Raw genomic sequence first — 13555 nt, 5'->3', positions numbered from 1 at the left:
GTACTTACTGTGTAAAGTAGCCCATCTATGGTCTGTATACTCAGCGTTTTATAGAATACAGCAGATATTTATGTATTGTGGTGAGTACAGACTAAGGTGTTTTTAATGCAATAAAATGTGTTTCTATAAGACCTCAATTTATTGAGACCAGTGAACTCAATTTATTTACATTTTATTACTATTGTATATTTTTCAATAAATAAAGAGTAAGTCCATCTATAAATATCACCAAAATATGGAATAAACTGAAATATTGCAGCATCCACAATGGAGATAAGAACAAACAAGTTTGTGATTTTGAGCAAATCTTCAATTTACTCAATACTCATCCCACACATGTATACATACTTTATATCTATAAAGTCCCTAGATATTTGACTGAATAATGTTAATTTAAATTAACAGGGACTTTACAAAGATCATGTACATGAAATTGTAACAAGTGAACAAGGGGAGGTAACTGCAGATTTGAATCCAGAATCACAGCCAAGTCAGTAATAGTCTTCCCATTTGTTCAAAGTTGTTTGAAAGTAAAGTGGTTTTTGTGAAACACCATCCATTCAAGACAATTGTCAGTAATAAATATTATTTGATGCTAGGTCTACACCTGTTGTCATGACGTTGATGCTAGGTCTACACTGGTTGTCATGACGTTGACGGAGTTCGGAGTTTTTTCTTTGTTTCGGTTACCCAGTCGTCAATCTTTTGTTTGAGGTCCGTACTGGGGATCACCATTTCCATATTGAGGGGCTGACGGTTGAACGGATCAGACTGGTCACTGTGGGAAATAAAAAACAGAAAATATGAAGTGTCAGCGAAACAAAAGAACAACAATTCCTTTATCATACTATACATTTCACTGTAACATTAATGAGCATGATAGCTTATATGAAAGAAACAGAAAAAAACCATTATGAAAAAAACAGGAAGCCTACATGAAAGAAACAGAAAGCCTAAATGAAAGAAACAGAAAGCCTATATGAAAGATACAGAAAACCTATAATATGAAAGAAAGAGAAAACCTACATGAAAGAAACAGAAAGCCTATATGAAAGATACAGAAAACCTATAATATGAAAGAAAGAGAAAACCTACATGAAAGAAACAGAAAGCCTATATGAAAGATACAGAAAACCTATAATATGAAAGAAAGAGAAAACCTACATGAAAGAAACAGAAAGCCTATATGAAAGATACAGAAAATCTATAATATGAAAGAAAGAGAAAGCCTACATGAAAGAAACAGAAAGCCTATATGAAAGATACAGAAAATCCATAATATGAAAGAAAGAGAAAGCCTACATGAAAGAAACAGAAAGCCTATATGAAAGATACAGAAAACCTATAATATGAAAGAAAGAGAAAACCTACATGAAAGAAACAGAAAGCCTATATGAAAGATACAGAAAATCTATAATATGAAAGAAAGAGAAAACCTACATGAAAGAAACAGAAAGCCTATATGAAAGATACAGAAAATCTATAATATGAAAGAAAGAGAAAGCCTACATGAAAGAAACAGAAAGCCTATATGAAAGATACAGAAAATCTATAATATGAAAGAAAGAGAAAACCTACATGAAAGAAACAGAAAGCCTATATGAAAGATACAGAAAATCTATAATATGAAAGAAAGAGAAAACCTACATGAAAGAAACAGAAAGCCTATATGAAAGATACAGAAAACCTATAATATGAAAGAAGAGAAACCACATGAAAGAAACAGAAAGCCTATATGAAAGATACAGAAAACCTATAATATGAAAGAAAGAGAAAACCTACATGAAAGAAACAGAAAGCCTATATGAAAGATACAGAAAACCTATAATATGAAAGAAAGAGAAAACCTACATGAAAGAAACAGAAAGCCTATATGAAAGATACAGAAAATCTATAATATGAAAGAAAGAGAAAGCCTACATGAAAGAAACAGAAAGCCTATATGAAAGATACAGAAAATCCATAATATGAAAGAAAGAGAAAGCCTACATGAAAGAAACAGAAAGCCTATATGAAAGATACAGAAAACCTATAATATGAAAGAAAGAGAAAACCTACATGAAAGAAACAGAAAGCCTATATGAAAGATACAGAAAATCTATAATATGAAAGAAAGAGAAAACCTACATGAAAGAAACAGAAAGCCTATATGAAAGATACAGAAAATCTATAATATGAAAGAAAGAGAAAGCCTACATGAAAGAAACAGAAAGCCTATATGAAAGATACAGAAAATCTATAATATGAAAGAAAGAGAAAGCCTACATGAAAGAAGGAAGGAAATATATTATTTAACGACACACTCAACCCTACATGAAAGAAACAGAAAGTAATATTTGATAACCAGCGCCTCGACTCATTTTAAACTAGGGCAATTTAGTGTCTAACATACGATTATTTTGACACATGGTGTATAGAGTTAAAAAAGTTTGTTTTGTTTAATGACACCACTAGAGCACATTGATTTATTAATCACTGGCTGGTGAATGTCAAACATTTGGTACTTTTGACATATAGTCTTAGGGAGGAAACCCACTACATGTTGCCATTAGTAACAAGGGATCTTTCATCTGTACTATCCCACAGACAGGACAGCACATATCATGGCCTTTGATGCACCAGTCGTGGTACACTGACTGGAACAGTCTACAGAGGAATGCTTCCACCACTAAAAATCAGCACTTTTTCATAAACTGGACAGTACATACCATAGTTTTTGGTATACCACTCATAGGGCATCAGTCAGGATGGGAAAAAAACCTTGAGTCTATTGTGGGTGATTGATCCTGCGACCCATCGCACCTCAGGTGAACACTAGACCACTGACCTACATCCCAATAAGACTTTAGAAACCGTGTTAATTGTATTATTTTTCATTGCTGCTATAACAAGTGAGGGGTTTGCACTGTTACCTAAGAATGTGCCTGGCAATGACAGACCGGTCGACAATCTTCTTGGACGTGGGGAGAAGGACGGGGTCCCTCATCAGGGTGCCCAGCAGGGGGTCGAGGAACTCCTCGGGGGCATCCGCCAGCAGGTCCTCCTCCTCCTTCCGCTGTTCAGCCATTGTCTGCAAAACAAGCACAGTTACGTTATATAGAGACATGTATCAACGTCTCTCTCTCAGTATAATAGATCAACTGGTCTTAGAAAACAAGTCAAGTTAACAAAATATATATATCTCAGTATAATAGATCAACTGGTCTTAGAAAACAAGTCAAGTTAACAAAATATATATATCTCAGTATAATAGATCAACTGGTCTTAGAAAACAAGTCAAGTTAACACAATATATATATCTCAGTATAATAGATCAACTGGTCTTAGAAAACAAGTCAAGTTAACACAATATATATATCTCAGTATAATAGATCAACTGGTCTTAGAAAACAAGTCAAGTTAACAAAATATATATATCTCAGTATAATAGATCAACTGGTCTTAGAAAACAAGTCAAGTTAACACAATATATATATCTCAGTATAATAGATCAACTGGTCTTAGAAAACAAGTCAAGTTAACAAAATATATATATCTCAGTATAATAGATCAACTGGTCTTAGAAAACAAGTCAAGTTAACAAAATATATATATCTCAGTATAATAGATCAACTGGTCTTAGAAAATAAAGCAAGTGAACACGATATATATATATATATATCTCAGTATAATAGATCAACTGGTCTTAGAAAATAAGTCAAGTTAACACCAAATCTTAGCTATGAAAATAAAACATCTCTCAACACTCTCCCTCCATTTATTTATTTTATTTCAATTATCCTATTAGATGAGTTCCATCTGGCTGATTACCCTGATCTTGTCGTCGAGTGCGAGGAAGTCGCTGGTGATCTGCGGCGAGCTCGAGATCTTGCCCAGCACTTGAATGGCCTTGTCGAACAGCTGGGCGGAGTAGGAGCGGCCGTCGTGCGTCACCGCCATGCAAAAGTTCTCACTCTCCCCTAGATTGAGGTAAATCTTCGTGATGTCCAGCACAATCTGCTGAGGCTTGAATTCATACTCGTTCTTGTCCTTCACGCTGAAGTTCTTCTGTTTCGGACCAACCTGAGGAAATTAAATTGTAAACCATTGGCCACTGAAGTTCTTCTGTTTCAGTCCAACCTGAGGAAATTAAATTGCAAATCATTGGCCACAGAAATTCTTCTGTTCGGATCAACCTGAAGAAATTAAATTGTAAACCACTGACTTTTTGTTTCTCATTATTTTGGTGTCTTATTTTCCCCATTAGTAGCATACTTCCCCACAAACAAGTGAACACACTATGGCCTTTGATATACAAGTCATGGAGCCCTGGCTGGGATGGGGTCTATTGAGGTACGATCCTATATCCCAACCCATCAGCCGAGCGCTCTATCAACCGACCTAAACTCCTTCCCCCAAACAATTAGGAAAGACCTACAGAAAAAGGGTATAAAGTTATACCAGATGCATGTGATGTATCAGAAAAAGCACCCAAATGAACACTGAAATTCAGTCAACTTGAGAAGATCCATACTAAATAAGTGAGTATGAAGTTCTACTAGATGACTAAGAAGTAGTTAAGCATGCCCTTGATAGGACCAGCAATACGAGGACATTGTGAAATTCAACTAGACAAGGCTGACATTAAATCAATAAGTAAGACGTTGTACCAGATGCAGCAGGAAGTAGTTGAGCATGCCCGCCATGTAACACCGTGAAATTCTATCAACTAGAGAAGACTGACACTAAATCAATAAGTATGCTGTTGTACCAGATGCAGTAGGAAGTAGTTGAGCATGCCCGTGATGCGGTCCACCATGGTGTTGTGACAGAAGATCGACTTGATGGATGTGGTCAGCAGTTCCAGGGCGTGGATGGTGTAGTTAGCCATCACATTGTGGTAGCGCGCGAGCATGCCGAGGTGGCGGAAGTCCATCTCGGTCTCCTGGCGCTGACGGTCGTCGAGATCATTCCAGTCACCGCGCTCCTTCTCCTGCTGTTTCTCCTTGATCTGACTCATGTACTGTGAATAGAAACAGAATTAGTAAAGTATTATAAACCATATATTGAATTTTTGGATCCCGCCAGAATCTTAATATGATGTATTATAGATATTTTGAGAGTCCATTTCATAATCTCTCACTTCCAATACAAATTCTTGAAATCATGGAAGCCCAGAATCATGCTGAATGTACAGCCTGTAAACTATACCACAGATAGAAACATTGTCAACAGTTTGTTTGTTTTTCTTGCTACAAAGAATGTTGGATGCCAGTGCTGCTCCTCCCCATATTTGATTGCATATTTTTACCACTCCCCAATGACTACATGAACCATTCCTTCCAACTGCAAAAAATTAGAAGTTTCCACTGTGATGAGAGCATCTGTTTTATACAATCTTTCCAGTATTTTGCTTTCTGCCTCAGCTGTTACAGGGTCAGTCTAAATGAACATATTGGGGGGGGGGGGGGGGGGGGGTGCAATCAGGGTGAAAGCTCAGGTAATATATGAAAAGATGAAAAGAAAACAAGAAATAATGTGGAAGAATTAAATGTAGACTGATAAAACATTTTTGATGATATTGCTGGTAACTATAAAAGTGACCGACTGTGTGTCGAGTACTTACCGAGAGAGCCTCGTCCAGGAGAAATATGGCATCGTTGATGAGCAAGTTGATGAAGCGGAGGAACAGTGGCGCATCAGTCGCCTCCATATTCTGTTCAGCCTCCACGGCTAGTTTCTACACCAAACATATTACAAATATATATGTTAAAATATTCTTACAAATATACATACTAAAATATTCTTATTCTTACAAATATACATAATAAAATATTCTTACAAATATACATTTTAAAATATTCTTACAAATATACATTTTAAAATATTCTTACAAATATACATTTTAAAATATTCTTACAAATATACATGTTAAAATATTTATCTATCCTGTTCAAAGTTAATCAGAAAGATCAGTATTAAGGGATTTATTGGTAAGGCAGTAATGTGAAATGGAAACAACTTGAGGTATTTTCTCTTTTAAGAATACTTCACCTGGCCTCAACACAAATGCATATACCCTAAGGACAGTAGTCTGGTTAAAAAATCCCAACAGCCAATGGGATGGCCTAAAATTCTTCTAACAAGTCCTCCTTCCTGTACCGGTCACATGACTGTAACTTCCTTCTTTTTCCTTCCCTTTTGTGGTTTGGACGTCTTTCTTTTTCGCTCCGTCTTAATCTAAGCCACTCTTACAATCTTACTGTTATTTTGGTTTAATTCACTTTATTTAAAGTGTTATTTCCAAATTTTAAATTGCCACTTGTGCCAGTCTGCAGTTGCCACTTTTAAAATGGCGACTTTTTGTTTATCAGAATTGTGCAGACTCGTGTTGTTCTTTACCGTTACAGATTATTGTATGTCTGATACTAGGTCAACAGGCGTTGTTTCTTCTTGTGGGTGGGGACTCCCATCAATTATGTCCAGGTTGCAGATCATCTTGTGATTCAACATCGAGATGTCTCCTCTGTTTGATGCTGGGACCAAATGAATTTGACATCTACCTTCGAATTTAGCTGTAGTGGCAGTAGTGTTTAATATGTCACACTAATATAGTGTTATAAGAGATGGTAGGCAGCAATGGTGCTGATTAAACTTCAAAGTGCTGCTTGGCCTGCATCGATCACCCTAAGGAGTGGGCATCTAAATCAAGCATCATAACAATACACACTAAAGCAAAATAATAAAAGTATTTAATTATTATATTTAACAATGTATTTTTCAAATGATTGTAAAGAAAATCACAATTCGTACGATTATAGCTTGTTTGTGGATATCGATTTCCCAAATGTACTCGAGGACAATGTACATGGGTCGTCTGTAGTTGAACTTCTGCTCGAATTCGACGCTCTGCCCCGTCATCTCGATGCTGACGAACACATGAAGCAGCGTCTCCGACAGGTTCTCAACCAACGGGTGCTTCACAAACAACTCTTCTCGGTGGAACCTGTTTAATGGAGACAAAACAATGTCGGAAAGGAGTCATTTTTCAAATCTTTTCTTTGGATTTATGTAATGCAACGAAACAGTTTAAAAGTGGACCTCAGTAAACCAGATTGCCCTCAAAACTCTACATTTTCTCATGGTCCTGTGATTACCCATCTTTTAAAACAAACATTTACTTCTCTAAACTGGAAACCCCTCTCAAAAGTTTTTCCAGGGAGGGGTGCAATGTTTGAAAATGACACACACTGTGTTCAAGAACAGATCCAATATTCAAAAGTACTCTAACATCCATTGTATATGGCAATATTCCCCCCCAAAACAACACAAATAAATTCATGGTATTCATTTGATTCACATTGGGTTTTTGGGGACACTTTGAAACTAGAGAATGTGGTGTGCACCCCCAGCATCCTTCCTTTGATCTGCACCTGCCTCTAAACTACACACCAGACAAATAATCTAGTTCTGGTGTGTTTAATGTAAATTATACCCCTTAAACATTGCCTCGGTGGCGCAGTGGTTAAGCCATCGGACTACAGGCTGGTAGGTACAGGGTTCGCAGTCCGATACCGGCTCCAACCCAGAGCGAATTCTTAAGGGCTCAATGGGTAGGTGTAAGGCCACTACACACGCTTCTCTCTCACTAACCAACTAACAACTAACCCACTGTCCTGGACAGACAGCCCAGATAGCTGAGGTGTGTACCCAGGACAGTGTGCTTGAACCTTAATCGGATATAAGCACAAAAATAAGTTGAAATGAAATGATATCAATCATTAAGGCCACTCTAGTTGCTCCAAATATCACCTCGCCCAATACATGATTAGGGACAGACAACTAATGCAAACATGTGTGTCTTCCAGTTAGCAACGAGAGATACAAGTAATCACTTTTACAGGTAGCTTGTCTTCTGTTGACAAACAACAATTAAATATACTTAATTTATCAATTTATCAAAGTATTGTTAGCAATGTTTAGTAAACAACTACTTGACACCCTGTTGACTAATCGTACACAGATAACTCACCGTGAGAGCAGCCCGCCTGACGCCGTGCCGGTGTTCGTACTGGGGGGCATCAGAGCGGAGAGCATGTCGGCGAACTCGGCACGGAGGTGAGGATTCTTCATCCGCTGGGGACTGCCCATGAAGACGAGGATGAGGGTCATCAGGTGCTCCACCCGGTCGCCCGCCAGCTGAAACACACATGCACATAAAGCTTTCAGACTAGTATTCTCACCATCTTAAGATAGAACACTTTCTAATTTCTCTTACGAGTTCAGTCTGTCTTGACCCTGTTCTGTTAGTTTTTTATGGCTGGTCTACACCATCACCTACCTGTTCACAGGTGCAGTCTGTCCTGGCATACTCCTTGATAGTAAAGGTCATTACTTGAATCTTTTAACAATGCCAGAGTAGCCACTGAACTCTTCCTGTTGTGGTCAGACAAAATGAACAGCTACAACTGATGGGAAATGGCAAGAGACAAGAAGCACCTGTTGTGGATAGAGATAAGGACTGTGGTGTGGAGGTGGACAGCAAAGAACTTGAAAGACAAGAGGAGTTGTCGGTTAAAATTTTTTTAGATGGAAATCTAAGGAAAGAAAGTAAAGGGGGCAGTGGTTAAAACAAATTCAGACCGGCAAAGTTTGAGGGAGCTATTGTGCTATGGTCTCCATCCACTATTTTTGCATGCAAAATACCGAATTTACTTATCCAAGTAGCAATTTTAAAAACCAGAAACCATGACAATATGGTAAACCATATTCTCACAGTCAGTAAACTAGCAATGAAAGGGTGTAAGTGAGAGAACTGGAGCAAGGATTAATGTTTTGGGCTGACGAAGCAGTTAGTTTTACTTTGCAGTTTCAGTTAAACTATTTATTTTTATCTTAAATTAAAAAAATATCTTGACTCCCACCCCACCACCTTAGCAGAAAGACGAGTATATATGTATGTATTGACTAGAACACAGAAATGGCAGTAACCTCAAACATGTCATCTTTAAAGCGGTGACAGAACAGCACAAAGTCAGTCAGGTTGCCCATGATGAACTCAGGAACGTGATAGACCGCGTCTGGCACAACGTCTGGTAGAGGGAATTTGATTGGGTGGAACTGCGTAAGATCTGCGTAGGTGGCGACTTGAGTGAGCCACGAGGCGGTGGCGAGGTGGAAGTTCAAACTCATCTCCATCAGTCTGGGTTCCGTTAGGGCTGCTTTCATACTGAGGAACAACGTCATGCCTGCAGAAACAAAACAACGTAAACAAACAAAGAAATCAACTATAGTCCATCCCATCCTTCTACAAACATGTTTTTGGTAAATAATAATTTCAGTTTGATTGGATGTAAGAAGAAAAGTAAAAGTGTTTTGGAGAGAGAGAGAGAGAGAGAGAGAGAGAGAGAGAGAGAGAGAGAGACAGAGACAGAGAGAGAGAGAGAGAGAGAGAGAGAGACACAGACAGACAGACAGACAGAGAGAGAGTACTTTTTAACATGCTCCTATACCACTAGGGTTTTAGACATGTCCATCCCGGGTCCGGTCGCTGGATAGCCAGTGATCTGATCCGGGACAGAAATAGCGGGTCAATTTTTATTATTAATGTGTTTTAGAAACAACAATGTTTTAAAAACATTTTGTGTAATTTAGGAAACAATCTGCTTAGACATAAATAACGTGTAGCAAATTCCATAGTATACAAAATACACAGATTATACAGGCCTTCCCTGTGAGAATGACTGTAGGTTTTTCTTTCTCAGGAGTGAAAATTAAAGTAGATAAAAAGAATTCAGAAAAATGTAAAGGGGCTAGAGAAGTAGGGTTAGGGTTAGTGAACTTTTCATCAAAGACAGACATATTTTGAATAAGCTAAACTAAAAAATTCAGGTAAACATCTAGAGGTTTTTCATCTTCGTTTCTTCCTTCCTTTTCTATTTTCATTCCTTCCAGACTTCAAGAAAAATCCACAAAATTTCCATCTGTTTGTATTTCTTTGTTTGGTTTTCTTTCTGTTCTATACTGATTGCTTTCACCAAGCCCAACTGACCTTTGTCCATCTGCATCTTGATGCTCCTGACGGGCTCGACGTCCTCGCTGACTGCCTGGCCACGCACCTCAGAGTAGAGCCGCTGGACACGGTGCAGGTCCTGGTTCAGCTTGAGGATCTTGTCATGCACCATGTGGAAGCCCAGGTTGAGAGACTGCTCACACAGGAAGAAACACTCTGTGATGAAGCTGTAGTGGGTGTCCGACGATGGCGACGCCGTCTCTGTGGAGGTGACCAGCATCGTCTCCGTGCTCAATCCTGCAACACGGTCAGTTACATTGGAATCAATGAATGTTTAATGTCACACATTTGATGAGTTTGCAAATTAGATGTAAATTAATAGAGGTCATGGCACTACATGTATTGACATTTAAGAAAATGTACTATGGAGACACATCATAGTTGACGGATGCATTCAGTCATCATTCATAAACATTTCAATAGCAACTTTACACTGAAAGCTGTCCAACATAAAGAAAACAAAAAAACGTTAGGAACTAGTTTATTTTTATGTAAGGATATCCAAAATGACATCATTAAAGTCTGATGTCATTTCCATACAAAAAGACACTGCATCACATGTTCTTACGTCATTTCAATATCTAGTAATGGCAGACTGGAATTAAAGTTACATATACAGTTTACAAAAATATGCTGTATTAAGCTTGAGATTATATGATAAAGATATTATTACCCTCGTGTGTTTCGGTATCGTCAATATCATATACTAGGAATAAAAATAATGTATTATGCTTACCGGAGGCTTGCATAATACAATTTTTGTTTCCAATATATGATATTGATGATACCAAAACACACTCTCAGTCTGGTAATAACCTATTAATTATTATTATCTGTATTAAATTGCCATCGCATGATGATGTGAATTACAAGGGCTACAATATAACACTTTTCTCCACAATTTGTAAAAACAATATCTAAATGTTTCTTTTCTTATAACCATTTAAAATTATTTGTATTACTTCCAGAAAAAACATTAAATAATAATACAGTAATAAATTTATTTACATTTGTCATGTCATAAAGTATAGTTTTAGCACCAAAGTCATACTTAAGCTGTAATTTAAAAATGTCCAGGTGTTGTTAAACATTCATTTCCTGATCCCAGTCATACTTAAGCTGTAATTTAAAAATGTCCAGGTGTTGTTAAACATTCATTTCCTGATCCCAGTCATACTTAAGCTGTAATTTAAAAATGTCCAGGTGTTGTTAAACATTCATTTCCTGATCCCAGTCATACATAAGCTCTAATTTAAAAATGTCCAGGTGTTGTTAAACATTCATTTCCTGATCCCAGTCATACGTAAGCTGTAATTTAAAAATGTCCAGGCGTTGTTAAACATTCATTTCCTGATCCCAGTCATAGTTAAGCTCTAATTTAAAAATGTCCAGGCGTTGTTAAACATTCATTTCCTGATCCCAGTCATATTTAAGCTGTAATTTAAAAATGTCCAGGTGTTGTTAAACATTCATTTCCTGATCCCAGTCATACTTAAGCTGTAATTTAAAAATGTCCAGGCGTTGTTAAACATTCATTTCCTGAACCCAGTCATACTTAAGCTCTAATTTAAAAATGTCCAGGTGTTGTTAAACATTCATTTCCTGATCCCAGTCATACATAAGCTCTAATTTAAAAATGTCCAGGTGTTGTTAAACATTCATTTCCTGATCCCAGTCATACTTAAGCTGTAATTTAAAAATGTCCAGGCGTTGTTAAACATTCATTTCCTGATCCCAGTCATAGTTAAGCTCTAATTTAAAAATGTCCAGGCGTTGTTAAACATTCATTTCCTGATCCCAGTCATACTTAAGCTGTAATTTAAAAATGTCCAGGTGTTGTTAAACATTCATTTCCTGATCCCAGTCATACTTAAGCTGTAATTTAAAAATGTCCAGGCGTTGTTAAACATTCATTTCCTGAACCCAGTCATACTTAAGCTCTAATTTAAAAATGTCCAGGTGTTGTTAAACATTCATTTCCTGATCCCAGTCATACCTTGTGAATGTAGCCCTCTGTTTTTAGCATCGGCGTCACTGGCTGCTACTGCTGTGGTGTAGCTCGGCTGAATCTTGAGGAGTTTGGGGGAGAGAGGTTCGGAAAATGGCTGACACAGCCGAAGCATGACGTTACACAGATTGAGACTGAAGCCTTCGGAACAGTACATCTGGTTAAACAGCTGGGGAAGCTGATTCGACCAAATCTTCGTACGACCTGAAAAAAGATTTTACCTTTGATGCTGAATTAAAAAACAACATGTTGCAGGTCATGTTAATTCCAATTATAGTGTGGATATGAGAAATGATACAAGTTCCTAGTCAAGCACTGTTTGACTAAGAATCAGTGCTACATCAATGGCCATGGTATGCACTGTCCTGTCTATGGGAAAGTGCATATAAAAGACATATGTGGTGGTGGCAGGTTTCCTCTCTCACTCTAGACCAGGTGTTAAAACAAACAAATATTAGACACCAAACAGCCTTCCAATTAAATAACGTGAAGTGTTGTAAAACAAACATTCCTTTTTAAAAAATAACATTTAATATTATATCAAAGCAGGCAATGCCTGTACAGTGAAATGCCTCAAAATCCAACATCCCTGAGACCAAGTAAAAGGAAATGTTTTATTTAACGACGTGCTCAACACATTCTATTTACGGTTATATGGCATCAGACATATGGTTACGGACAACACAGATATTGAGAGATAAAACCCGCTGTCGCCACTTCATAGGCTACTCTTTTCAATTAACAGCAAGGAATCTTTTATATGCACCATCCCACAGACAGGATAGTACATACCACAGCCTTTGTTACACCAGTTGTGGAGCATTGGCTGGAACGACCAAGTAAAAAGTCCAGTTTTAAGGAGTATCCAATTTAGAGAAATTCTCTTTCGTACAAAGATTTAAAAATGGATTACAAAAAACATTCTTTTTGTTCAGGGACATCTGGTTTTTAGATGGTCCGGTTTTGAGAGTTTTCACTGTGTTAAGATCTCTCTGTTTTACTTTGCTTTGTATGTAAACTGACCGAAGTTGGCGTGTATACACGTGCCGAGCCACGACAAGACCTGATGTCGGAGATCCGGACTGATCCTGATGATCGACATCAACAGCTGATGAATGCGCTCACCAATCAAACACAGAGGCTGAAGAATAAACAATCAACACACATGTAACATCTCCACGCATCTGTATTAATTACAAACAGATTGAACTTACATCTCAATTTAAACAGCATCTATATCAATTACAAACAGATTGAATTTACATCTCAATTTAAACAGCATCTATATCAATTACAAACAAATTGTATTTATATCTTAGTTAAAACATAATCTAAATCACTTACAAACATTGTATTTATATCTAAAATAAAACAGAAATTTGATCACTTACAGGTTGTATTTTTATCTCAATTCAAAGAGCATCTGGATCAATTACAAATATTTATATCTCAATTCAAACAGACATTTTATCACTTACAAACAGATTGAGTAAACA

At 37.2% G+C, this 13555-nt stretch overlaps 1 protein-coding gene across 2 annotated transcripts in view; it reads right to left on the bottom strand.

Annotated features, from left to right (window-relative positions):
* Window positions 1-292: 292 nt before the first annotated feature.
* LOC121378936 (ubiquitin conjugation factor E4 A-like) overlaps window positions 293-13555 on the bottom strand; it is a 33214-nt gene continuing 19951 nt past the window's right edge. For both annotated transcript variants that reach the window (XM_041507330.1, XM_041507329.1), the window contains 11 exons: window positions 13083-13200; window positions 12048-12263; window positions 10031-10288; window positions 8971-9227; window positions 8012-8178; window positions 6793-6985; window positions 5606-5719; window positions 4751-5002; window positions 3811-4062; window positions 2913-3070; window positions 293-778 (listed from right to left, as the gene is read on the bottom strand). In XM_041507330.1, the coding sequence (XP_041363264.1) occupies window positions 646-778; window positions 2913-3070; window positions 3811-4062; window positions 4751-5002; window positions 5606-5719; window positions 6793-6985; window positions 8012-8178; window positions 8971-9227; window positions 10031-10288; window positions 12048-12263; window positions 13083-13200 (2118 nt within the window). In that variant the 3' untranslated portion in view covers window positions 293-645. The remainder of the gene's footprint in view (window positions 779-2912; window positions 3071-3810; window positions 4063-4750; window positions 5003-5605; window positions 5720-6792; window positions 6986-8011; window positions 8179-8970; window positions 9228-10030; window positions 10289-12047; window positions 12264-13082; window positions 13201-13555) is intronic.

This window comes from Gigantopelta aegis, chromosome 8 (genome assembly GCF_016097555.1).
Source record: "Gigantopelta aegis isolate Gae_Host chromosome 8, Gae_host_genome, whole genome shotgun sequence".
Lineage (NCBI taxonomy): Eukaryota > Metazoa > Mollusca > Gastropoda > Neomphalida > Peltospiridae > Gigantopelta > Gigantopelta aegis.
The sequence above is the reverse complement of the archived record's forward strand: the minus strand, read 5'-3'. Positions and strand labels throughout refer to the sequence as shown.